General features: G+C 51.1%; 1 protein-coding gene across 1 annotated transcript; it reads left to right on the top strand.

The window, feature by feature from the left end:
• Window positions 1-1,149: 1,149 nt before the first annotated feature.
• On the top strand, window positions 1,150-25,792 carry ATP6V1B1 (ATPase H+ transporting V1 subunit B1). The gene is made up of 14 exons (XM_049785063.1): window positions 1,150-1,261; window positions 8,230-8,285; window positions 17,866-17,964; window positions 18,156-18,249; window positions 18,850-18,927; window positions 19,559-19,698; window positions 20,079-20,180; window positions 20,665-20,762; window positions 22,115-22,238; window positions 22,433-22,583; window positions 22,812-22,894; window positions 25,142-25,246; window positions 25,410-25,539; window positions 25,629-25,792. The coding sequence occupies exons 1-14, from the start codon at window positions 1,150-1,152 to the stop codon at window positions 25,790-25,792; spliced, it is 1,536 nt and encodes a 511-aa protein (XP_049641020.1).
• The last annotated feature ends 1,459 nt before the right edge of the window (window positions 25,793-27,251 follow it).

Genomic DNA, 27,251 nt, shown 5'->3' with positions numbered 1-27,251 from the left:
GTTTCAAACTGGCTGCTCTGAGAAGTGTCTCAGCTTCTGGGGACGTCCTTGTTTCTCTCTCTTTATCTCTGCTCAGACCAGAAAGCGTGGAGCTATGCTGGGAAGGAGATATGGGTGGGAAGCACCAGGTCTGAGCCCCACTCCTCACCCCCCCACCCCGCTTCCTGAGTCTCCTAAAAGGACTAGCCTAGAAATTCAGGGGTGCTATGTCTCAGGATATCCAAGTAGACAAAAATGAGAAATGAGGCACGGGCCCCAGAAATAGTACAACAGGTAGGACATTTGCCTTGCAAGAAGCCAACCTGGGTTCAATCCCTGATACCCCATATCATCCCCAAACCCACCAGCAGTAAATCCTGAACACTGCTAAATGTGGCCTAATACCTCCCACCCCAAGTAAAAAAGGAACCTGAGACAGGCAGAGAAACAGCAGCACAGGATCTCAGCACAATGTCAACAGGACAGGCGGATGATAGTCAGTGGAATCCAAGTTTAGTGGAGGGAACAGAGACTCAGTCAACTCCCGAAGGCCACACCTGAGTAGCCTCGACAAAGGCAAACTCTCCAGAAGGGCCTGACAAAGGAAAGAGGACAAATAGTGAATGATGGGGAATGCAGGAGGCTGGAGGGTTCCAGGAGGGCTTTTGGGATCACTGGCCTAAAGTGAGCCTAAGAATGATCAAAACCAGATGATGATGAAATTATATAGGGAAAGAATGGTCCTGGCAAGGGGCACAGGGGGAGTGAGAGCAGGCTAGGAGCACAATGAGGAGACCTGGGGAGAAGGGCCTGCCAAAAACCCAGAGAGAGAGAGAGAGACCAAAAGAGAAGGAGGAAGGAAGGTTGAAAGCTGAAGCAGCTGGGACTGCGGGGGAGGCCCCAGTTTGAGGTGTGTTGGCAGGGGTGCAGGAAAGATCCATAAGAACACTGAGAATCAGCCTCACCTATTTTCCCTCCTCCCAGCCTGTCCCCACCTCCCGCCCAGGCTGGGTGCTCTCCAGAGCCCCAAGTTTCCCTGTTTGCGTCAATTCAGCCCAAACCCACAGCAAAGGAGGGAGGGCAAGGCGGCTCCTGCCAGCTCCAGCCAGGTTTGAGGTGCTACTGCCACCAGCCCTCTCCTGGGCTGTCCACCTGTCCCGCTGTGTGACCATGGCCGCCAAGGTAGACAGCAGACCTGGGGTGCTCCCCGAAGGCCACCTGGGTGCTGCCCGGGAGCACGTGCAGGCAGTCACCCGCAACTACATCACCCACCCTCATGTCAGTAAGTATGGCTTTGGGGGCAGGCTCTGCTCCCCAGCCTCTGGGACCACCCAGCAAGCAGAGTGGGCTGCCTGGACTCAGCGTAGTATCCAGTCACACCAGGATACTCCATGAGTGAGGATCAAGTGTTTGGGGGCGGGGAGGGGGCAATGCACAGTAGACTAGTAGGGAAAAGGTGTACCTGGGTCCTGTTAGTTGTGGCGTTTGTGCCTTCTGGGGTGAGGAAGTGTGAGTGTGTGGGTGGGTGTGTTTCTGTGAGGGAATGTCCCTCACAGTGAGAGTGTGTCTGTGGGAGAGTGTACGTGAGGGTGAGCACACATCTGTGTGTAAGACAATGTTTGTCAGAATGTGTACCTGACCGTATGTGTCTACATGCTCATGAGGAGAGACTGAGTGATGTCACCCGGCTGTGGGAACCTTTGGGTGAGGGTGACAATAGAAGTTCTGTGCTGGCGCTGGCGTGTACACTAAGGGACATACTAGGGGGGGGGTATCATGGGGTGCTAGGGTGCCTGGCAATGAGGAAGGTGAGGTTCAGACAGGGGTGGGCCCCTCCCCCGTCTCCTTGCCCAAGGACAGGGGAATTCCAGGTTCTCAGGTTCCCTCCCCCTGGCCCAGCTCACTAGAATAAACCGGCCAGGCCAGCCCTGCTCCACCAAGTCCTGCAACAGAGGGTGAGGTGGGAGGGGGCACCTCCAGGGGCCCAGCAGGCAGGGGTGGTGCATATTTCTGCCCTGCCCTGAGGAGGCTGTCTCTGCCCCTCCAAAGCTGGGCTCACCAGGCCCAGAAAAGCAGGAAATGATCCCCTGGTTAGTGCAGCCCAGAGTGGAGACCTGTGTACAGGTGTCTTATCCAGGAGAGCAGCTGTGGGAGTGCTGAGGGGGCCAGATCTGAGGAGTGGGGGTGTTGCGGTATTGGGGGTCTGAGGAGTGGGGATGCTGAGGGCTGTGGGGGCATCTGAGGCTGCACTTCCTTCCTCTCCCTGGAATGCGCCTCCTAGCAAACCTGTGGCAGCCTCCCAGGGGCCCCTGTTTATAGTCAACAAGCACTAGGGAGGGTTTGGAGCTGGTCAGCACTGGCAGATGTAACCAAGGCTGTGCAAGTCTGCCCTCACCCCAAATCCCCCTTGATTTATAGCCACCACTGGAGAGGGGGGAGCACTTCTACCTTTGCTTTGGGACACACACCTGGGCCAGCACAACCATGCCCTCCCTCTCCCCCGCAGTGGCAGGCAGGATTCTTCCCGCCCAGCTTCCTTACAGGCACCTGGTAGTTCTCCCTGGGCCCGGCAGGACAGGGCAGGTGGCCACTGGAGCCCCATGTCCCTCCCTGTCCCAGCAGCTTCCTCCCAGATCAGCAGAGCTTAGTGCAGAGACTAAAAAGTGAGACCGGAAAGTGGGGGTGAGGCAGAGCTTAGGCCACGGGCTCCCTGGCCCTGGGTTTTGTTCTCTGGGTGGTGGGTGGGGTGAACCCAGGGGAGGTGAACAAAGCAGATTTCGAGGAGGGTGGCAGAGAAGGAGGAAGAGGAGATGGGATGTGGGGTCTTATGACTGGGGAGGAGGGCTTGGAGCAGGAGGGTTTTTTTTTCTTATTTTTTAATTGATTAACATAGCACACCACATTAATAAAAGGGAAGATAAGAACTGCATGATTGGGCCGGAGAGATAGCATGGAGGTAAGGCACTTGTCTTGCATGCAGAAGGACGGTGGTTAAAATCCGGCATCCCATATGGTCCCCCAAGTCTGCCAGGAAGGATTTCTGACTGTAGAGCCAGAGGTAACCCTTGAGCGCCGCTGGGTGTGACCCAAAAACCAAACAAACAAACAAAAAAAGAACTGTGTGATTATATATCAACACAGAGAAAGCTTTTGATAAGATCTAACATGTAATCATGATATTAAAAAAATAGGGGTGAAAGAAACTTTGCTCAAGATAGTCCATCAGCAATATTATTCTTTTTTTTTTTTTTTTTTAGGGGGAAGGGTTTGGGTCACACCCGGCAGCACTCAGGAGTTACTCCTGACTCTATGCTCAGAAATCTCTCCTGGCAGGCTGCCGGGATTTGAACCATTGTCCTTCTGCATGCAAGGCAAACACCCTACCTCCATGCTATCTCTCTAGCCCCTATCATTCTTTTTTTAAATAATTATTTAAGTACCATGGTTACAAAAATGTTCTGTAGGAGGCTCTTTTCAGGTGTCAGGGGCTACTCTGAGCAGTTCCAGGGGGCAGTGGCCCATGTCTCCTGCCCTCCTACACTAATCCCTGTGGTCCCTCAGCAGGAGGTGGGAGGAGGTGCCCCAGCTTGCCCCCATCCGGCCTCCCCTCCACCTCCCCTACCATCCCCACCCCTGCCCCCTCTCAGCACTGCAGGTGTGGCCTGTGGGGCTCTAATTAGTGGGCCGCCTGAGCCCCTGCTGTGACTTAGACAGCCAAGGCGGCCAGGGGCTCATCCGGCCTGCCCAAGAGCAACCTAAAGTGTCAGCTCAGACAATGGAGCCCCCAGACTGGAGAGTCTGCAAAGCCTCCGGAAGGCTATTAGGGACCACCTGCTCCCCTCACCCCTCACCCTTCACCCCTCCAAGCTTCAGCTGTGTTCCAGGGCAGTCCTGAGTGACCTTGATTCTTGGGATACCAGCCTGACTTGCAAGGAGCTAGGAGGTACTAGTTAGGCCTTCATTTGCCACTCTGGGCCAGCGGCACTCCCACAAAAGCTCTGGTTTCCTCTAGGACACTTTGGAAGGTCAGGCACCATCTTGACTTGTCCAAGACAGGGGCTCTAAAACACATCTAGTGAGGCAGGTTCAAATCCCAGGCACTACAGAGGGTCCCCTGAGCAGCCAGAGTCATTCCTGGACAGAGCAATTTAAGCCCCTGAGTATTGCTAGATTTTCTGCACCCCATCCTGACCCCACCCCAAAATCAAGCTAAAAATAATACAACTCAAAAAAAAAAAAAATAACCCAGAGCCAGAGAAATAGCATGGAGGTAAGGCATTTGCCTTTCATGCAGAAGGACGGTGGTTCGAATCCTGGCATCCCATATGGTCCCCTGTGCCTGCCAGGGGCGATTTCTGAGCATAGAGCCAGGAGTAATCCCTGAGCGCTGCTGGGTGTGACCCAAAAACCAAAAAATAAATAAATAAGTAACCCAGCTCAAATGGCAGGGCACATGCTTTGCTAGGATGAGGCCCTGGGTTAAGTCCCAGCACCTCAGAACCTCCCACTTGTGCCCCCACTCCCGATTCACCCCAGCACCTCTGGCTGTGGCCCAGACAAAGAAGAAAGAGCATATGGTGGACTCCCAACCGCAGTCAGGTGTAGAGGCACATCCTTGAGGGACGAAAACAGCCAGTGCAGAGGGTCACATGCAGGCCAGTCCTTTCAGGACGCTCTAAGCTAGGAGCCACTATAAATGTGTTTGTCCAAAGATTCCTTAAGAAGTCCCCTGAGCCCGGTCCAGAGCCAGGATGAGGCGGCAACTAAAGCCTTACTCTGCCCTACTCTGAGCCCTGGCTGAGGCCTAGAGTTTCCTGGCCTGTCCTCCTTTTGGAAGAAGGGGCCAGTGGACATACTCCTCCTTCAGGCCCATCCTAGCCTCACTTCCCGACTCAGGGACCCCCATAAGGCAGAGTGGTTGTTTGGTAACTGAATTTCCAGGAATAGGGGTGGGGGACACCAGCTGTGAACCTGCAGAAGCTGGAAGACAGGTTTCTGGAGGGCTGCTGCACCCACAGCCTTCCCCACCCCTAAGAAGCCGGCTGCCTCTTCCCTCCACAGCCCCTCAGCCCATTTTGTTCTCTTTGCTCTGCTTTCTATTCTCAATCCATTCCTGCTCCTGGCAGTTCCGCAACCATGGGGCAGGCCTGTGTGCTTGCTCCACTGCTTTCCTTGTGACAGAACAGTCTCTGCCCTCCCTCTTTAGTCCAGTCTCTCCACCTGATCCCCTTCCTCTAGGAATGCTTTCTCCCTCCTGTCTTCGCAGAGAGCTGGAGCCCCATAGGGCCAGCCCTTGGTCAGCGCTCACTCTGTTTGAGGCTGAGAAAGTAGAGTCCAAGGAGGGACCACAAGCCAGCTTAGACAAGGGCAGAGTGGAGCTAGGAGCCAGGCCACCCTGGGCCTAATTTATGCACAGTAGTCTTACCTCCTAGCTTCAGCCTAGCTCTCAACCCCCAGCAGTGTGGCCTTGGCTGTAGTAGCCGCTCTTTGTCCCTGAGCCCCAGTACTGGCATACCTTCTAAGAGCAGGAGGTGGCTAGAGATAAGAGGTGACATGCTCAGCCTCATGGTGACAGGTTCTGGGAAGTAAGTGGCGAACAGATGTACAGCTCAGGGGAGGACAGGGGCCAGAGGAGAGACTTGGCAAGGAGAAGAGAAGAGCCGGTCAAGCCACTGCCAGGTCCCAGTAGTTAAAGATGCTCCTCTGCAGCTAGGAGAAGCCAGTAAGCTGAGGGAGCACCCCAAGGGGCTTCCCCAGAGCTGCTGGGGCACAGGAGGCATGGCCAGGTTCTGATGTGCTGTGCAGGAACCCTTGGATTAGGCCTTCTTGGAGCTAGAGGGCATGTCAGGGATGGAGAAGGGGCTGACAGCACAGATCTGTGGGTGAGGGAGGTACAGACTGGGAAGGGGCTAGGGCTGAGCAGCAGGTTGGGGGCAGCACACTCAGAGGAGCTCAGGAGTATCTGGCTCTGCACTCAGAAGACCAGACTTGTTACCTAGGACTTGAATCAGAATTACTGCATACAAGGCAAGGCAAGCACCTGTCTCTCTGTCTTTATCTCTATTTCCGTTTCTGTCTATCTCTCTATTTCTGTCCCTCTGTCCTGTCTCTCTTTGTCTCTACCTACCTACCTACCTACCTACCTACCTACCTACCTACCTATCTATCTATCTATCTATCTATCTATCTATCTATCTATCTATCTATCTATCTATCTCCCCTGAGCATAAACCCAAGGCCTCACACTTTCACTGAGCCATATCCCTGACCCTATACAGTATTCTTGGTGTCTGGCTTTGTCCTTCCCTCTGAGCTGAGTTCAGTTTTCTTTTTTTTTTTTTTTTTTTTTTTTTTGGTTTTTGGGCCACACCCTGTGACGCTCAGGGGTTACTCCTGGCTATGCGCTCAGAAGTTGCTCCTGGCTTCTTGGGGGACCATATGGGACGCCGGGGGATCGAACCGCGGTCCGTCCTAGGCTAGCGCAGGCAAGGCAGGCACCTTACCTCCAGCGCCACCGCCCGGCCCCTGAGTTCAGTTTTCTATTTGTGGGTCTCTCCAGCCACCTGTATCTTCTTTGTTGGTCATTCTGTGTCTTACTTGTGACTCCCCAACCCCCAGCATATAGGCAGAGTAGAGCATGATGGGATCAGGGTCTGGGTTTCCCCCTAAGTGTCTGCTTCCCTGCCCCTCACAACCGTGTTCAGTCCTATGGGATGGGGATCAGAGTATGGCTGGAGAGGGCAGTTCTGGCCATAATTTGGGCCCAGGAACTTTTGGGAAAAGTCAGCAGCAGCAGATGTTAGCCATAGAACTTGAAATTCCTGGGCTATGTGACACCTCCAAATTTTTCAATGCTGACAATCCAGTAGGAAAACACCAAATTAGATGTCAATGTAACCTAGAAGTCACTGAAGGTTAACAAACAAAACCGATAACAGAACGATCAGGGTTAGAGCAGTGGCACAAGTGGTAGGGTGTTTGCCTTGCACGCGATAACCTCTAGGAAAGACCTTAGTTTGATCCCTCATATGGTCCCCCAAGCCAGGAACGATTTCTGAGCGCATAGCCAGGAGTATCATCGGGTGTGGCCCAAAAACAAAACATAAAAAAAAAATAACAGAATGATCAACTAGGAGCAAACAGCTTAGTCAATCTTCAGACAAGACTTAATGATCCCATTGCTAGTTATAATAATTTGTTTTGGGGATGGGCACACCTGGCAGTGCTCAGGAGTTACTCCTGGCAGGCTCAGGGGACCATATGAGATGCCGGGATTCGAACCACCATCCTTCTCTTCTGTATGCAAGGCAAACGCCCTACCTTCATGCTATCTCTCGGGCACTAGATATAATAATTTTCACAAATTTTCTTTTGCTGAATTTTTTTCTAATAATTTCATTACTACTTATTTGTAGACAAGAAATATAAATTATTTCATACTTACCAAGGGGCAAGCTTGAGAGTGGGTGACAATCTGAAGACAATTGTGGAGAAAATGTTACACTGGTGGTAGGATTGGTGTTAGAATGTAGAATGCCAAAAACCAATGTATTATGAGCGACCATGTAAACCGCAGGGTTTAAATAAAATAGAAAAAAAAATTTTAGGGCCCGGAGAGATAGCACAGCGGCATTTGTCTTGCAAGCAGCCGATCCAGGACCAAAGGTGGTTGGTTCGAATCCCGGTGTCCCATATGGTCCCCCGTGCCTGCCAGGAGCTATTTCTGAGCAGACAGCCAGGAGTAACTTCTGAGCACCGCCGGGTGTGGCCCAAAAACAAAAAAAAAAAAAAAAAAAGAAAAAAAAATTTAAATGTTAGTGTCAGGAGCAGGCACATAAGGTGGGGGCTGAGGCCCAGTGGGAAGCAGCTTCAGGGGTTAGGGGCCCTGAGGGGGTCTCTGCCCTCCCTTGTTGCCCCAAGCCAGCTGCAGGTGTCCGAGGTACAGGGGACCCCATGGGCAGGGGCATGACCCTTACAGCAATGGTGGCCGGCCCTGTCACTGCTAATGATTCTGATGGGCCAGACTGGGAGGGGGTGGGGTAGTGTGTAGAGGGAGGAAAGACAGAGGATGCCTGGATTTGCCAAGTGTTTCTGTGTGTGTACGTGTGCATCTGTGCTGCATATATGCATATATTTTTTGTGCATGTATGTGCATGCTTGTTATCGTGTCTTTGTGTGAGCATGCTGAAATGTCGGTGTGTGTACATATATGCCCGGGTGAGTGTGAGCCCTCACTGGCCCCTCTTCCAGCCTACAGGACTGTGTGCAGTGTCAATGGGCCTCTGGTGGTGCTGGATCAGGTCAAGGTAAGACTCGCCCCACTCTCAGAGCTCCCATCCATTGCATGGGATCCTATTTCTCCCCAAATTGGGCTCTTCTAGGCCCCCTTGGGGCCTCTAAAATGCCTGGCCCCACCCCTTGCTGCCATCTTTGTGGCCCCCTTAGGAACCAGCTTCCCCCTTTCTCCCACAGAGTCTTTAGGATGGCTCTCTCAGCAGCCTCCCCTGACATTCCTTCAAGGGACTCCTGAAGAAAACAGAAGGGCTGAAATGCCCAGAACTGAAACACTCTAAGGCCTTTGGAAAGGCCCCACTGGGGACAGCATGGGTAGGAAGTGCTGGGTGTATCCCCACTCTGGACTGTATGGGACCAACAGAGTGAGACTCACAGTTTCTGGCAAAATCCCAAGACTTAAAGACTTTGCACAGTGGGGCTGGAGAGATAGCATGGAGGTAGGGCATTTGCCTTGCATGCAGGACCGTGGTTCGAATTCTGGCATCCCATATGGTCCCCTGTGCCTGCCAGGGGTGATTTCTGAGCGTTGAGCTCAGTAACCCCTGAGCACTGCCGGGTATGACCCAAAAACAAACAAACAAACAAACAAAAAAGACTTTGCACGATCTGTCACCCCGTATCCCCCTTTCCCATCAGTGTCATTCCAGTCTTCCCCACCCCCATTGTACAAGCTGAAAGCAGGATGCTCCCCAACTTCTTTTCCTGCACCCCAATCTGTCACTGCCTCTTCTCTCTCAGCAATCTTCATACCCTCTCCCTATTGGAACCACTGGGCCCCAGCTTGGCGCTCTCCTCTCCTCTGCCTCCCTGAAATCTCGAAGGCCTGAGCGGGGTGCACTTTTCCTGTCTCTCACTGTCTCCTCACTCACCTCCAGTCCCCTGAGACAGCTGTCCTCTCTCTGCTGGCTTCTCTCTCCCTATCCTCGTGCTTCACTCAGCCCCTGCTGGTCTGTGCTCCTCTGTTTTGTGTATTGTCCTACTGGTAAGGACTATGGAGGCATCTGATCACCCACCCCGACCACATCTCCTTTCTGCCCTCTCACACCCACCACTCTTGGGAAGAGGCAGTTTAATGAAGCCTGACCTCCAGGAGATCACAGCCTATAGTAAGTGATGGATTTGTTAAAAAGCAAGTGAATGGGTGCAGGTGTATCCGTCAGAAACCAAGCCAGGGTTAGAAAGAGGACTTGTAGTCTGAGCACATGCTTTGCATGGAGGAGCCTGGGCCTCATGCCTAGGACTGCCTTGTCCCCCCAGGTGTGCCTCTTGAGTCAGCAACATGAAAAAAAAATCTTTGCAGAAAACAGAGTTCAAGCTTATTAGGACAACGCTGTTTGGTGGTAGCAGTAGTGGGCTACACCCACAGTAATCAGGGAACCATATGTAGTGCTGACTAGCAGCTAACCATTATCAAAACTGTCAGCCGGGGTGGTGAAGACACTAATTCCAGTATCAGTCAGGATTTCTGCTTCAAACTCAGTTCATCCCATTCTGTCTCATCAATCTTAGATCCCAAAATGGGAAGTTGGGAGAAAAAGAGATTCCTGGGCTCTCTCCAGACTGGGAGACTCATTCTCCCGGGAGCTGGGTTCCCAAAAGCCTATTTTTATAAGCTCTCTGTGGAACATCACAAATTTGAGATCTAGTGTTATAAATTCAAGTTTCATATCTATTAAATGAGAATCTAGTAGGTGAGCACAATATCTTAAAGAAATGAAAAAAATCTGCAGCAAACAGATTTCACGGTACTCTTCATACCCCCTACCCCCCCGGAGAACAGTGGGTGCAGTTTTGCCTGGGCTGTGGAAATGCCAAAGAACAGCCTGGTGAGAAGCTGGGCTGTATGTACCTCCACCACACTCTTTACTGGACCCACCAACTGGAGTTTACTGGTGTCTGGCCATTTGGTGCCCTTGTAGACATCCTTTTCCTGACTGTTCGAAGGGTGGCGCTAAATGGTCATGGACATCAGACCTGAGGGTCTGTGGCTATTGACAGTCACAACTATCTGTCCAGTGCAAGGGAAAACTAATGGGTGACATCAGAGCACCGTGGGCTTAGAGAGAGAAAATCAGTAATGTATGGTTTTATACCCTGATAAACTGTGCCTTCTCTATGACTTCTCTCCTGCTCCTCCTGCCTCTTTCCTTGAGCTGGTTTCTTATCTAAACTACAGGAAAAGTCCAAACTACAACGCCACCTGCTGTATTGAATGACAATGAAATCTTCCATCCTTAAATGCAACTACTATCAATGATAGATGGACGAATCTTGTGTAGATCACTGGCGTTTAGTTCAGGAATAATACACTTGAAATTGTACGTGGATCTGTGCCTGGAGAGAATGGGTCAGAGAGCTTGAGCACATGCTTTGTATACAGAAGCCCCAGAGGCAAAATCACTTTGTGTACCACAAAAAAAAAATTTTTTTTTTGTTTTTGGGTCACACCCGGCAATGCTCAGGGGTCACCCCTGGCTCTACGCTCAGAAATCAGTCCTCGCAGGCTCAGGGGACCATATGGGATGCCGGGATTCAAACCACCATCCTTCAGCATGCAAGGCAAATGCCTTACCTCCATGTTATTTCTCCGGCTCCCCACAAAACGTTTTTAAGAAAAACTTTTGTGTTTATTTTGAGTCCACCCCTGACAGTTTTCAAGGCTTACCCTTGACTCTACACTCAAGGGGCACTTCTGGTGGTTCTTGGGAAACCATATATAGCGTTTGGTATCAAATCTAAGTTGGCCGAGAAAAGAGTAAATGTCCACTGTACTATTGCTCTAGCCCCTACTTCTGGATGTTTGTTAGTTTGTTTTTGGTCACACCCAGCAAAGCTCAGGGGTTGCTCCTGATTGCACAATTCTGGAGGGATTGTGGAACAGTACGGGATGCTGGGAGTTGAACCTAGGTCAGCCATGTGCAATGCAAGTTCCCTACCCAATGCATCATCTCTCCGGCCCCTGCTTCTGGATTATTATTATTATTATATTTTTATTGAATTTTGAGTCATACCTGGCAGTGCTCAGGGGCTCCTCCTGGCCCTAGGCTTGGAAATCACTCCTGACTGGCTCGGGGGACCCACCATCCTTCTGCATCTAAGGCAAATGTCCTACCTCCATGCTATCTCTCCGGCCCCTCCTTCTGGATTCTTGGTAAAAACTGAGACACTTGTCTGGCCACCACAATGCTCATTCAGATCCACATATGGTCTTCCGAGCACTGCCAGAAGTGAACCCTGAACACAGAGCCAGATGTAGCCCCTGAGCACTGCCAATTATGGCCCAAAAAAACTAACATCAAAAAAACAATTAAAGAAACATGTATGCATGGGTCTAAAGACAGTGTTGAGAGACTCCAAACTTCCCTGGCCTTGTCAGCAGGCGTCTCAGGAGCCACCGAACCCCTTTAAGTCCTACCCAGCTAGCTAGGATTCAAATCCCCCTTTCCCAGAGAAAGTACCCACATCCTCACAGAATCTGCTATTCTCTCTAAAGGATTTCAGGTGGCAGCTTCTGGCCTGGGCTTTCCTCTCTGACTATAATCTCTGCTCTTTAAAGATTATGTGAAGGGAACCAAGGAAATAGTGGAGGAGGTAAGAAGGCTCTTCTTGCCTTGCCACAGTAGCTGGTTCAAGTCATGGCACAGCATATGATTCTTTGACCATCACCAGGTGTCTTTGAGCAATGTCAGGAATAGAGACAGGAAGGAAGGAAGGAAGGAAGGAAGGAAGGAAGGAAGGAAGGAAGGAAGGAAGGAAGGAAGGAAGGAAGGAAGGAAGGAAGGAAGGAAGGAAGGAAGGAAGGAAGGAAGGGAGGGAGGGAGGGAGGGAGGGAAGGAGGGAGGAAAATTATTGGAAATGGAGGGCCTGAGCATCTGAGCCATGCACAAGGACCCTGTTAGAGTCCCCAGCACTGTTTGCCAGTCTCACTAGTAGGGTGTAGCATTGATGGGTTGAAGCATTGAACCCTGAGGCCCCATCTGCTGAGAACTGCAGGGCCCTTCCCCAGTATATTGTTTGCACTCCCGTGCTTCCTCTCTCGGGGACTCTGAGCCCCTCCTTTCACTGCCTCCCCTGCTCCAGCACCCAAGTAACTCCACCTGGACAGAGTGCTTTTTATCACTTGCCACCTGTCTTCTTAGGAGATTTCTTTGCAGAGTGGTCCCCAGTGGAGAAGCTCGGTTGATCCCATGGTGCTCCGAGCTCTTGCAGACATACTTTTCTGCTCTGTCTCCAGATCCTCATTGGCCCATTGAATGATTTGAGGGTGGGAACTCATCTGCTCTGCACTTAGCAGTTCCCACTGAGACTGCTAGCAGTCCTGCCCCTCCCTCCTCCCTCCAGTTCTTCAGGCTTGCTCTGGGGCTCCCTCTTGTGGCCAAGAAGTCGAGGTCGGCTGGACCAGAGACTGCCACAGAGCGTTGACCTAGGGCAGTGCTTCTGAAATAGTGGGGGTAAAAGGGGGTGCGTTTGACCTTGGCAAACACTGTCATAACAAGCTAAGCCCCCATGTTTATGTCTCTGTATGTCTCTGGAGCTGAGAGTCACTGTGTCCTGCTTCAAACCCCGCTTCGAAAAGCTATGCATTGCAAAACGTGCTCATTGTAGCCATTAATCCAGACATCGCCTCTGATTAAAAAATCAGCTCAAATTATTTTTATATATTTTTGTTTTGCAGGTTAAAGTCTTTTTAATAAAGATACTATTTACAGTCGCGCGGGGGGCGCGAAAAATGTTTTCTTCTTCCTTGGGGGCCATGACAGACAATAATTGAGAAGCACTGACCTAGGGGTTCCTTTATCCCCCCGACTGAGGTTGAGGGTGAGGCCTCCTGGCATCCCTATTCCAGGGAATAGAGACTCAATGACAGTGGTGATATGGGCTTCCTCTGCACCTTGAAACTATCACAATATATGATTTTTCACATAAGGCAGATAAAGCGAGAGGCTAACTTTGATGTTAGCCCCTTAAAACCATCCATAGCCCCTCTGTGTCCTAGACTCACATTCCATTAACTATCGTCCACCACTACAGGGCTGTTCTGTGATTTATGGGTCACTCCACCATGACACACATACACCCAGGTTTTCTTATTATACACAGAATGATGACACTGATCTCTGTTACAATGCTGCCTTTATTGCTATAGAATAGATCCCCCCCAAAAGGGATTGCAGGTTCAAAAGTTTCATGGTTTGAGTTTTTTGTTTTGTTTTGTTTTGTTTTTGGGTCACACCCAGTGGCACTCAGGGTTACTCCTGGCTCTGCACTCAGAAATTGCTCCTGGCAGGCTCGGGGGACATATGGGATGCCAGATTCAAACTGGGGTCCATCCTTTGTTGGCCACATGCAAGGGAAACACCCTATCACTGTGCAATTGCTCTGGCCCAGGTTCATGTTTGTTGCTTTTGCCTTTTTTTTTTTTTTTTTTTTTTTTTGGTTTCTGGGTCACACCCATCAGCGCTCAGGGGCTACTCCTGGCTCTATGCTCAGAAATCATTCCTGGTAGGCACGGAGAACCATATGAGATGCTGGGATTCGAATCACCATCCTTCTGCATACAAGGCAAATGCCCCACCTCCATGCTATCTCTCCGGCTCCATGATTCATGTATTTTTTTTTTTTTTTGGTTTTTGGGCCACATCCAGTGGTGCTCAGGGGTTACTCCTGCTGTCTGCTCAGAAATAGCTCCTGGCAGGCACGGGGGACCATATGGGACACCGGGATTCGAACCACCACCTTGGGTCCTGGATCGGCTGCTTGCAAGGCAAACGCCGCTATGCTATCTCTCTGGGCCCTGATTCATGTATTTTTAAACCAGTTTTAAATTGATATATTTTGTAGAAAAATATTTGCTGTGGTTATCTGTAGGGTTGCCTGGCTTCTGGAGAGAGAGAGAGAGGGAGAGAGAGAGAGAGAGAGAGAGAGAGAGAGAGAGAGAGAGAGAGAGAGAGAGAGAGAGAGAGAGAGAGAGAGAGAGAGAGAGAGAGAGAGAGAGAGAGAGAGAGAGAGAGAGAGAGAGAGAGAGAGAGAGAGAGATTTACCAACCAGAGGTGGCAGGGGTAGGCCAGGTTCAAGTAAGAAAGAGGGGAATAGTAGGCCACATCTCACCAATGCTTTATCTTGGGCTCCCTGTGATCCGGCAGGTGCTGCTCTGGTCACTATTCTGCCTCCACCCCCAGATCAAAGGTTTTCCTTTTATACCCAGCATGATAAGGGGGCATGTCCAAGGGGTGTGTCCAAATACCACTGCTATACATCAACAGATACTGATTGGTGGCAAGATTGCTTGCCCAGAAAGATTGTGACCATTTCTCTTTCAACCAGTCACATGAAAGGCAGGACCAGCCTTTCAATCTTCCTCTGCCCTGAGCATGTTCTCTCTCTTGACTTTACCTCTTTCAGAGATGCAAACCTCAATAGATTTTTTTTTATTTGCATTTCCCTGATGTAGGGGAAGTTGAGTCTCATTATCACTTCTATGGAGATTGAGATCACACTTTCTCCTCCAGGAAGCCTTTGCACCCTGACAATCGGTGGCTTTATTCATCTTTATTTATTTATTTATTTTTTTGGTTTTTGGGCCACACCCGGCAGTGCTCAGGGGTTACTCCTGGCTGTCTGCTCAGAAATAGCTCCTGGCAGGCACGGGGGACCATATGGGACACCGGGATTCGAACCAACCAGCTTTGGTCCTGGATGGGCTGCTTGCAAGGCAAACGCCGCTGTGCTATCTCTCCGGGCCCTTATTCATCTTTATTATGATACCTATAGAGTATAGAAAATCCAAATATTTCTGTAATCTGATATTATGATTTTTTTATATGTGGCCTCTGAAATTCTTGTCTAACTCTTCTCTGGCTTTCAATTAAGAAAGGCAAGAAGTAAAGTTCTAACATTTTTGTTTTGTTTTGTTTTGTTTTTGGGCCACACCCGGCGGTGCTCAGGGGTTACTCCTGGCTGTCTGCTCAGAAATAGCTCCTGGCAGGCACGGGGGACCATATGGGACACCGGGATTCGAACCAACCACCTTGGGTCCTGGATCGGCTGCTTTCAAGGCAAATGCCGCTGTGCTATCTCTCCGGGCCCAAGTTCTAACATTTTTGTCTGCTTGCTTTAGCTTTCTATTTAAATGTCTTCTTGCCTGGGACGGTTTTGTTTTGTTTTTGGTTTTGGTTTTTGGGCCACACCAGTGACGCTCAGGAGTTACTCTTGGCTATGCGCTCAGAAATCGTTCCTGGCTTGGGGGAACATATGGGACTTCGTGGGTCAAACCAGGTCCATCCTAGATCGGCTGCATGCAAGGCAAATGCCTTATTGCTGTACTATCACTCTGGTCAATCGGGAGTGATATCAAATCATAAGCCCAGTGTTGTGTTGTGCTGAAGACAGATGACTAAGGGGACAAGATAGTGTGCCCAGAAACAGATCGGGACTTAAAGAACTATGATAGAAGAAATGTACTACACTAGTTCACATTGGGTGGAAAGAATTTATTGAACAAACAGTAGCCAAACTGGGTACCTGCTTAGAAGACACCCACATCACAAACAGAAATACGTCCTGGAGGACGTATACAATACAATCACCTGATTGTTAACATTTTATCCCACTGGGACTATTATTTGATTAACAGGTTTGGTTTTGTTGTTTTTTTTTGTTCTGGGGCCACACCAGTGGTTCTCAGAATTTACTCCTGGCTCTGCACTCAGAGATCACTCCTGGGGACTCAGGAAACTATATGGGGTGCCAGGAGTCTGCCACATTCAAGACAAATGCCTTCTCCACTGCACTTTCACTCCAGTTCTTCAGAATTTTTAAAATAAAGGCCTGGGGCCAGTGAGGTGGCGCTAGAGGTAAGATGTCTGCCTTGCAAGTGCTAGCCAAGGAAGGACCGCGGTTCGATCCCCCGGTGCCCCACATGGTCTCCCCAAGCCAGGGGCAATTTCTGAGCGCTTAGTATCAAATGGGTGTGGCCAAAAATAAATAAATAAATAAATAAATAAAATTAAGGTCTGTTTTTAGATCACATCCAGTGGTGCTCAGGGAACCACGAAGTTCAGGGTTCATACCCAGGGTTCCCACATGCAACACATGTATTCCAGCCCTTTGAGATACCCTTTAGAGTTTCAAGTTTCTATTTTTAAACTTTATTAAATACCATGGTTTACAAAGTTGTTCATATACAATTGTTTCAGGCATTCAATGTTCCAAAACCAATCTGCCACCAGTGTGACTCTCCCTCCATCATAGTTCATAGTTTCCCATCCACCCCCAAACCTGCCTCCTTAGCAGGCACAAAATAATTTATTTTCTATTACTCGTTATAACAAAATGGTTAATGAAATTATTGAATTATTGAAAAGCACTTCAGGAAAAGAAGATTTGTGAAAATTGTTATAGCTTATGATGGGGTCATTAAGTCATCGTCTGAGGGTTTACTGAGTTGCTTGCTGCTAAATGAGTTATCTAAATGTATGCTTTTGTTTATGGAGCTTACTTGACTTCAATGCTACTTTCCCATCTAAGTAAGGGTGTTCCTGCTGAATTTTGGAGCTCATGTTCTTGTGCTTTTAAGGCACCTTTTAGTGCGTCTTTCCCTCCAAGCCATACCCAAAGTTCTAGTCCATCTTAAAAGTTCCATTTAACATTTTTTTTTGTTTCCGTGTTTGGATCACACCCAGCAGCGCTCAGGGTTTGCTCCTGGCTCTGTGCTCAGAAATCACTACTACAGACTCAGGGAACATATGGGATACTGGGAATGGAACCGAGGTCCATTCTGAGTTGGCCACATACATGCAAGGCAAACGCTTCATCGCTGTGCTATCACTCTGGCTTCAAAAGTTCCTTTTTTTTTCTCAAAAGTTCCATTTTAAGATAAAGAGAATAAGGTTTGGGAGCTGGAGAGATAGCATGGGGGTAGGGCGTTTGCCTTGCATACAGAAGGATGGTGGTTCGAATCCTGGCAGCATCCCATATGGTCCCCGGAGCCTGCCAGGAGCGATTTCTGAGCATAGAGCCAGGAGTAGCCCCTGAATGCTGCTGGGTGTGACCCAAAAACTCAAAAACAACAAAACAAAACAAACAAAAGGAAAAAAAGAGAATAAGGTTCAGAGATATTCAGTAACTTCCAAGATGTCACACAGCTTCTAAGAGACAAACAGAAATCTGGTTGTTTTAAACCTGAATCTCCTAGGCTAGAGTGAGTTCTCCTAGGGCAGGAGAGTTAGGGCAGCAGGGAGGGCTCTTGCCTTACATACAGCTGACTTGGGTTCAATCTCTGTCATCCCATATGATCCCCTGTGCAAAACCAGAAGTAATTCCTGAGTGCAGAGGCAGAAGTAACCCCTGAGCACTATCAGGTTGATCCAAAAATTTCAAATTAAAGAAATAAAGTGGGCATACCTACCTGCTCCATAAAGTGGCCTCCCAATAGAACACAAATTACCCTTTTCCAGTCCCCAAGCTCATTTCCAAGACTGTTTGGGCATGAAAGGAAGTAGAAACTCGAGGCTGGATCTAGGAAAGGAGGGATATGGCTAGGACAGGGGCATCACCCATGGTCTAATGGTCACCCTGGGGCTCTCCTGCCAGTTTGCCCAGTATGCTGAGATCGTCAACTTTACCCTCCCAGATGGGACTCAGAGGAGTGGGCAAGTGCTGGAGGTGGCTGGGACCAAGGCAATTGTCCAGGTAAGCCAGCAAGGTTCTGACCCACGAATGAATGAACCCCCAGAGTCCTGTGAGCCAAGCAGCCCTGCTGGCAGGGAAGGTCCTATTTCCCTGGAAGCACCCTGCCAGAGTTCAGCACCAAGGCACCTTGGACGGGCACCCCATTCTCCCCCACCTGCTCCGTGAGGGGAATTATCCTCCTGTGCCCACAGGTGTTTGAAGGGACTTCTGGAATCGATGCGCAAAAGACCACTTGCGAGTTCACCGGGGACATCCTGCGGACCCCCGTGTCAGAGGACATGCTGGGTGAGGAAGACGTGAATCCATCCTGACTTTCATGCCCCTTACCTGCCTGCTCTCTGAGGTCAGAGAGCCCCAAAACCACATCTAGGATCAATCCTACACAGGGGCCCCATGATCAGAGAAAGCAGGTTCCATGTAGTGGGGCCCTAGGGTCAGGCTGAACTACACTGAGGTCCCCTTGTTCTCCTCCCAAGATGGTCCTAAAGCCCCACATTTAGAGTCATGGGCCAAGATGTAATTTATGAAAGTATCCAGAAAGAGGGAATTGGCCCCACTGCTTAATAAGTAAGTAGCTGATGGGGCCGGAGAGATAACATGGAGGTAAGGTGTTTGCCTTTCATGCAGGAGGTTGTTGGTTCGAATCCCGGTGTCCATATAGTTCCCTGTGCCTGCCAGGAGCAATTTCTGAGCCTGGAGCCAGGAATAACCCCTGAGCACTGCCAGGTGTGACCCAAAACCCCCAAAATAAATAAATAAATAAATAAATAAGTAAGTAAGTAGCTGAGGTCGGTTCTGAGGGGTCATGGGTAGGGTATGGAATTGCAGCAGCAGTGAGACCAAGTGCAGGGCCCTCACAATCTCCCACACCCTCTGCACCCCCAGGTCGGGTGTTCAATGGCTCTGGCAAGCCCATCGACAAGGGGCCTGCGGTCATGGCCGAGGACTTTCTGGATATCAATGGTGAGTGGCCAGAGGAGCCCAGCCTCCTTCTCCAGCCCAGTCAGCACCCCTGAAATTGTGCCCAGACATAGGTACTTGGAATGCTTGGGGATCATTTCCAGGATAGGTCCATGTAAGGAAGGAACTAAGGTGCTGCATTCCTTATTCTGCCGCAGAACCTGGCACAGGCACTAGCAATGCAATTTCAGTTCCTGTGTGATGCCCTCACGGCTGGGCAGAATTTCACACAGAGCCCCGGGGTACCCAGTCCCATCTGAGATGCAGCACAGGGCTGTACCAGGGGAGCTTAAGCCACTGTACAGAGAACACAGTCATGAGAATGGTTGGCCTGAGACCAGCCCAGCCCCTGCAAGTACAGACGTGGGGTTCAACCTGGGTCAACTGCCTGCCCATCATTTCCAACACCCCAAGGAAGCCCCAGCCAATGATTACTGATTCATTTTTGGTTTGGAGGCAACACACAGTAGTACTGGTGATGGAACTGAGGTCAGCCACATGTAAGACAAGACCCTTAACCCTTGACCCTATTTAAATAGTTTCACATGGAGATATTTGGGGATGCCAGGCCAGCAAAGGGTAAGGGAGGGCAGAAAAGGACCTGAACCCTGGATCCCACCATCTCCCTATCCAGGTCAGCCCATCAACCCCCACAACCGAATATACCCCGAGGAGATGATTCAGACGGGCATCTCACCCATCGACATCATGAACAGCATCGCCCGTGGCCAGAAGATCCCCATTTTCTCAGCAGCTGGGCTCCCCCACAATGAGGTGAGGGCAACAGGGACAGGGAAGAGGTTGGGCAATGGGTTGACTAGGAAGGCCCCTAAGAGGTGGAGAAGTGGGGTCTCACCTCCCAGCTCCCCAGCACCCAGCCTGACAGCTCACCAGCCCAGTGGTCCAATACCTCTGCCCCTCTCTGCCACCTTCTCCCCTCTTCCTTCACCCTCTCCCCTCTTTCCTCTACCATCCTCTCCTCCTCCTCTTCTTCCTCCTCTCTTCCCTTTTTTCTCTTCTCCAGAGGCTCTTGGGAGCTATCATTGGACCCTGTTCCTCTGGCAGCCATAGTCCAGGGTGACCAGTAACCTGAGAAAAACAGGGTGGGGGACCCACTTACACCCTTCCCCTCCAACTCTTTCCTCCACTCTCAGATTGCTGCCCAGATCTGCCGCCAGGCAGGGCTAGTGAAGAAATCTAAGGCTGTGCTGGATTATCATGACGACAACTTTGCCATTGTCTTTGCAGCCATGGGGGTAAGAAGGGCAGAGCAATCAGCATCCCCAGAAGCTGGGGACACCAGGGCACTTGAGGCCCAACCCCGTCTGATCTGATGGGGGAGGTACCATTGTTCTTGAAAAGAGCAGAGCCCCAGACATCTGATATAGGGGACTGACAAGGTGTGGATAGGCACCACATTGGGACAAGGTGACCCTCTTGTGTCCCACAGGCCACGGCAGCTCTAAGAGGAGCCCAGTGTGGCCTGGTGTAGGGGAGCAGCCAGTGACTCTGGAGAGCAGGACAGCTCTGGGAAGCCAGAGTTAGAGCTGAAGCCCAGCACTGTAGATGTTAGGCCTCTCTCTCTGGAGACCAAGCAGCCAAGCCAGCTCCAGCCTGCAGCACAATCCCTGCTTCTCCCATGAGTGAGGGCCAGAGGCTTCACTGGGAAAGGCGGGAAGGGAAGGATGAGGAGCCTCAGCAGGTACAGGACTGGTCCAAACCCTCTACGCGTGTGCACAGGTGAACATGGAGACCGCCAGGTTCTTCAAGTCTGACTTTGAGCAGAATGGCACCATGGGGAACGTCTGCCTCTTCCTGAACTTGGCCAACGACCCCACGTGAGCCCCCTGCAGCCCCCACTCCCAAGGGGAGCTCTGTCCCTACCAGTCTCAGCTGGAGAAGGACAGGAACTCCTTGTGGTGCCCTTGTGGGGAAACTGAGGCTGGTTGGGGTGAGAGAAAGAAACCAACCTTAGGGCCGGAGAGATAGCATGGAGATAGGACATTTGCCTTGCATGCAGAAGGACGGTGGTTCGAATCCCGGCACCCCATATGGTCTCCCGAGCCAGCCAGGAGAGATTTCTGAGCGTAGAGCCAGGAGGAATCCCTGAGCGCTTCCCAGTGTGACCCTCCCACACACACAAAAAAAAGAAACCAACCTTGACCCTGCCTGCTGCCCACTGCCCACAGACCCCTGCCCCCACCATCTTCATCAGCACTCCCTAGAGATGTTCTAAAAACTGCTATCTGGGGGCCAGCGAGGTGGCGCTAGAGGTAAGGTGTCTGCTTTGCAAGCGCTGGCCAAGGAAGGATCACGACAGAGGTTCAATCCCCCGGTGTCCCATATGTCCCCCCAAGCCAGGGGCAATTTCTGAGCGCTTAGCCAGGAGTAACCCCTGCGCATCAAACGGGTGTGGCCTGAAAAACAAAACAAAACAAAACCCTGCTATCTGGCAAAAATGCTATTGAAAAAGTTTCCAAATCTGAGGTCATTGGGGTGAAAACCAAATTCTATTGGACTGTCCCAGGGAATGAGGGAATGAGGGTCCTCCAGGGACAAAATGACAGTGGAGGGGGCATTGATGTCCTCAAAGGAAAGAGCCTCCAAGACATAGAGTCTCAGGGTGCAGAGCAGTGAAGCAGAGACACTGCCCAGGACCCTGGGTGCAATGAAAGGGTGTCAGCTGGCTTGAGGGGGTGCTGGGACACAGGAGTAGACACAGGAGCCTGGGCTCAACTCATCAGCTTTGCAGCTGCGTCATCACAGGCACACCTGACACCCCCGGACCCCCTACTGCCCAGCTCTGTCCCATCATCCCAGAACACAGGCAGGCTGGCATGGCTGAGTACCTGGCCCCTGGGAGGCCTGACAGCACTGGAGCCAGCCCAATATTTTCCTGGAGTGTATAGAATCCCCTGTCCAGGGAGTGGAGAGCAAGCACAGTGGTAGGGCATTTGCCTTGCATGCAGCCGATCCAGGACAGACAATGGTTTGAATCCCGGCATCCCATATGTTCACCTGTGCTTGCTGGAGTGATTTCTGAGCACAGAGCCAGGAATAACCCCTGAGTGCCTCTGGGTGTGACCCCCAAAAAACAAGCCAGAAAAAAAAAGAACCCCCTGCCCAGTGTAGATCTCAGGTCCAGGGACCACAGGCTACCTCCTAGCTCTAACCCTCAGCCACTCTCCAGCATCGAGCGGATCATCACCCCTCGCCTGGCGCTCACCACTGCCGAGTTCCTGGCCTACCAGTGCGAGAAGCATGTGCTGGTCATTCTCACCGACATGAGCTCCTATGCAGAGGCCTTGCGGGAGGTGAGGGGTCTTGCCAGGGGGCAGGTATCTCATCAGCTCTCCCTATCCCAATTTCCAGAGCTCACTCACCCCACAGCCCTGTGGCCAATCCTCTCTCCTACCTTTCCCTACTTCTCACTTAGGCTCTGTACTCTCCCATGTCCACCTGGTGTCAATCTTACCCCCTTTCCATCCCATCCCCTTGGTTATTGCAGGTCTCAGCGGCCAGAGAGGAAGTGCCTGGACGTCGAGGCTTCCCCGGGTACATGTACACTGATCTGGCCACCATCTACGAGCGGGCAGGGCGTGTGGAAGGTCGCGGGGGCTCCATCACGCAGATCCCAATCCTCACCATGCCCAACGATGGTCAGCAACCACTGCCCAGCCCAGTCCCTGCACCCCTGCCCTGCCCACACACACTAAGGGCCCCTGCTACTAACCCAGATGTGAAGTAACTTCTGCACATCCTTCTGCATCTATATGACCTTTCCTTGCCCCACATTCTTTGGAAGGGGATGGAGCCCAAAAGTACCACTTGGGGAAGGAGAGGACACCTGGTCTCCACCCACCCTGAGGCCTGGCATTCTTTGGTAGATATCACTCACCCCATCCCAGACCTGACGGGCTTTATCACAGAAGGACAGATCTACGTGGACAGACAGCTACATAACAGACAGGTATCTCCCTGCCTACATCCCTGCATCTTGCCCCATGCTTGCTTCCTCTTGGTAGATTCCACATGGCAGCTGAGCTTCCAGGATGCAGTGTGGGACATAGACAAGAGACAGGTGGCGTTGACTCCTGCCTTCTGCTTTCGGAGGAGTCATTTTCTCCTGAGTTTCTTTTTGTACAAAATGTAACAACATTAAAAAATAATGTAAGGGGCTGGAGAGATAGTATGGAGGTAGGACATTTGCCTTGCATGCAGAAGAATGGTGGTTTGAATCCTGGCATCCATATGGTCCCCCGAGCGTGCCAGGAGCGATTTCTGAGCGTTGCTGGGTGTGACTCAAAAACTAAAAAAAAAAAAAAAAAAAAAAAAAAGTAATAGCATTAATGGTACAGTCACAGGCTTGGGGTCAAACAAGGTGAATTGAAGAATTGGTCTATGGGGGCCCGGAGAGATAGCACAGCGGTGTTTGCCTTGCAAGCAGCCGATCCAGGACCTAAGGTGGTTGGTTCGAATCCCGGTGTCCCATATGGTCCCCCGTGCCTGCCAGGAGCTATTTCTGAGCAGACAGCCAGGAGTAACCCCTGAGCACCGCTGGGTGTGGCCCAAAAAACAAAAACCAAAAAAAAAAAAAAAAAAAAAAAAGAATTGGTCTATGGAACACAGCATAAGGGGTGATGTTGAGGAGGGGCAATGGCTGAGGGAAGTAGATTCTGGTAGAGGGTTAGTGAAGAATATTGTATGCATGAAACCTATATGAACAATGTGCCTTGAATAAAAATAATTTGGGGGGTTTATTGGGGGGTCACACTCAGCAACACTCAAGGGTTGCTCCTGGCTCTACGCTCAGAAATCGTTCCTAGCAGGCTCAGGGGACCATATGGGATGCCAGAATTCGAACCACCATCCTTCTACATGCAAGGCAAATGCCCTACCTCCGTACTATCTCTTCTGCCCTGAATAAAAATAATTTTAAATAAAGAAGGTGGTTAAAGAGAAAGGTAGAGTGGGTAAGGAGAGCATTTGCTTGCACTTGGCCAGGTTGAGTTCAATTCCCATTATCTTCCATATAATCCCCCAAATTTCCAGGAGTGATTCCTGAGCACAGAGCCAAAAGTAAGCCAAGAGTAAGCCAGATGTGACCTCAAAACCAAAACCAGGGTCCAAAGAGATAGCACAATGGTACGGCGTTTGCCTTGCAAGCGGCTAACCCAGGAAGGATGGTGGTTCAAATCCCAGCATCCCATATGGTCCCCTGAACCTGCCAGGGTTTTTTTTGGAGGGGGGATTGGGTCACACCCGTCAGCGTTCAGGGGTTACTTCTGGCTCTAAGGTCAGAAATCGCTCCTGGCAGGCAGGGGGGATGGGGCCTTATGGGATGCCTGGATTCGAACCACCATTCTTCTGCATGCAAGGCAAATGCCCTACCTCCATGCTATCTCTCCAGCCCCTGTCAGAGGCAATTTCTAAGTGTAGAGTCAGGAGTAACCCCTGAGCATCACCAGATGTTACCCCAAAAACCAAAAAAAAAAAAAAAGCCAAAACTAAAACCAAACAAAAAACTCAGGTGGCTGATAAAAAGCAGAGAGTCCATAGCAAATAAATTTGCCTCCCCTTCTAGTCATCTGCTTTGAACAGGAAACACAGGTGGTGGCCCTGGTAAGGGGCTGGGAGGTGAGGGCACATGTGATTTTTGGCCCCACATTGTCCCCTGACCATCACCAGGTGCATCCAGTCAGACTCCACGAGGTATGGCTTGGAGGCCCCAGCACTGCCTGGGAATCCCTGGAAATCCTCAGCATTACAGGACCTGAGCAGCAACATAAGCTCAGGTCTTAGCAAAGAACCCCAGCAATTAGCTGAGAATAATTTGTAGGGCTCCTGAGCATCACTTGAAAACCCCTCACCCGCCCCCCAAAATGTGTGCAGGTGTTAACTAAAGAGGCGTGCAGTTCCTGTCCCAGCCACCGAGCCACACAGCCACTGAGACTTTCCCCATGCTCACAGGTTCTTTCTCTGCAGTATCTGACTCTGAAACCCCAGCCTGGCCACAGTCCAGGATCACTTGTCCAGAACCAGTCCTCCATGAACTAATACCACATTCCCCTCCACTGTTGAGGCCTGGGCACACCCATGGCTTGGAATGTGGCGGAGACCTGGGAGGGGGCCTGGGGCTTGGCAGGAAACAAGTAGGTGTGGAAAAGCAAAGGAAATGGGGGTCCTGATGTCTGCTACTTCCCTTTTCCTTCTGTAGGTCTATCCCCCCATCAACGTGCTCCCTTCCCTGTCGCGGCTGATGAAGTCGGCCATTGGGGAAGGCATGACCAGAAAGGACCACGGGGACGTCTCCAACCAGCTGGTGAGGAGGGAATCGGGGGCTGGGCTAGTTGCAGCCGCTAGACAGACGGTTGCCTACAGAGAGGTGGAATCCTTCCCCATCTCAAGGTGTCTCCCAGTCACCGCAGGGGCCCAGGCTCCCTTGATGATGTCATGAACCCCCTGTCCTTCTGTATTCCCCCCAGTATGCCTGCTATGCCATTGGGAAGGACGTGCAGGCCATGAAGGCGGTGGTGGGAGAGGAGGCGCTCACCTCGGAGGACCTGCTCTACCTGGAATTCCTACAGAAGTTCGAGAAGAACTTCATCAACCAGGGTGAGACCCTGGGTGCTGGGGGGCGTTCAAAAGCGCCCTCCTTACTCACATGAGCACATGCTCCCTAACACTGCGGCTCCATCCTTTAGGGCCCTATGAGAACCGCTCGGTGTTTGAGTCCCTGGACCTGGGCTGGAAGCTCCTGCGCATCTTCCCCAAGGAGATGCTGAAGCGCATCCCGCAGAGCGTAATCGAGGAGTTCTACTCCCGAGAAGGGGCGCTGCAGGACCCCGGCTCGGACACCGCGCTCTAGCAGCTCCAGCAGCTCCATCCAGCACCAAGGCCCGGGAAGCCCGGCCTCTGTCTATGCTCCCTCCTTCCTCACACCAACATCCCAGCCCAACTCAATCGAACCTTTCTATGCCCAACCTCAGTCTTCCGCTGGTCCTTGCTCCATCTCCCTCCCCGACTTTTGATTCCAGCGCTAGTTTGGATAGTTGGACGCATTTGGCAAGAGCGAGGCTGTATCCAGTCATGCAGAAGCAGGAGCATTTGCATTTTTATTGCTAAAGGTCCCAAGGATGGGGCTTGTAACTCAGCGATGGAGCATATGTTTTGCGTAGGTGAGGCCCCAGCGAACACATCCAGAACCCTTAAAATAAAAACAAGATAAATTATTTCTTTTTGTGAAAGCAGAAATTGTCAGAACATTGATATTGTTGAGGCTGGAGTGATGAGCAGATGAAATTTATTATTAAATATTCATCCACTTAGGGAAAAAATGTCTTTACTATTTAGCAGCTGACCAGAGAAGTGTTTTTAGGGAGATGTTTATCTTTGTTAAGAAAGACCTTGAGGGCTGGAGAGATGGTATAGCAGATAAGATGCTTGCTTTGCATGTGACTGACCCATGTTTGATTCGTGAAACCAGTACCTGGGGTGGAACTAGGGTGGGCCAAAGTACCTTAACCACTATATTACCTCCATCCCAGGCACTGGATATGCTCTCTGGAGCACAGAGCAGGGAGTAGACTGCAGATATGGCAGGGAGGAAGGAGAGAAGGAAGGAAGGAGGGAAGAAAGGAGGGAGGATAGGAAGGGAGGGAGGGAGGGAAGAAGGGAGGGAAGAAGGAAGGAAGGAAGGAAGGAAGGAAGGAAGGAAGGAAGGAAGGAAGGAAGGAAGGAAGGAAGGAAGGAAGGAAGGAAGGAGGGAGGGAGGGAGGGAGGGAAGAAAGGAGGGAGGCTAGGAAGGGAGGGAGGGAGGGAAGAAGGGAGGGAAGAAGGAAGGAAGGAAGGAAGGAAGGAAGGAAGGAAGGAAGGAAGGAAGGAAGGAAGGAAGGAAGGAAGGAGGGAGGGAGGGAGGGAGGGAAGAAAGGAGGGAGGCTAGGAAGGGAGGGAGGGAGGGAAGAAGGGAGGGAAGAAGGAAGGAAGGAAGGAAGGAAGGAAGGAAGGAAGGAAGGAAGGAAGGAAGGAAGGAAGGAAGGGAGGGAGGGAGGGAGGGAGGGAGGTGGGAGGAAGGGAGGGAGGGAAGAAGGAAGGAAGGAAGAGAGGGAAGAAGGAAAGAAGGGAAGAAGGAAAGAAGGGAGGGAGGGATGGAGGAAGGGAGGAAGGGAGGGAAGAAGGGAGGGAGGGAGGAAGGGAGGGAGGAAGGGAGGGAAGAAGGGAGGGAGGGAGGAAGGGAGGGAGGGAGGGAGGAAGAGAGGGAGGAAGGGAGGGAGGGAGGAAGAGAGGGAGGGAGGGAGGAAGGGAGGGAGGGAGGAAGAGAGGGAGGG

This window comes from Suncus etruscus, chromosome 12, assembly GCF_024139225.1.
Source record: "Suncus etruscus isolate mSunEtr1 chromosome 12, mSunEtr1.pri.cur, whole genome shotgun sequence".
NCBI classification, from domain to species: domain Eukaryota; kingdom Metazoa; phylum Chordata; class Mammalia; order Eulipotyphla; family Soricidae; genus Suncus; species Suncus etruscus.
The sequence above is the reverse complement of the archived record's forward strand: the minus strand, read 5'-3'. Positions and strand labels throughout refer to the sequence as shown.

Coding starts and splice junctions, on each gene's coding strand:
- ATP6V1B1 (XM_049785063.1), top strand. CDS start 1,150: ATGGCCGCCAAGGTAGACAGCAGACCTGGGGTGCTCCCCGAAGGCCAC. Junction 1,262..8,229: donor CATCACCCACCCTCATGTCA/GTAAGTATGGCT, acceptor CCCCTCTTCCAG/CCTACAGGACTGTGTGCAGT. Junction 8,286..17,865: donor TGGTGCTGGATCAGGTCAAG/GTAAGACTCGCC, acceptor CTCTCCTGCCAG/TTTGCCCAGTATGCTGAGAT.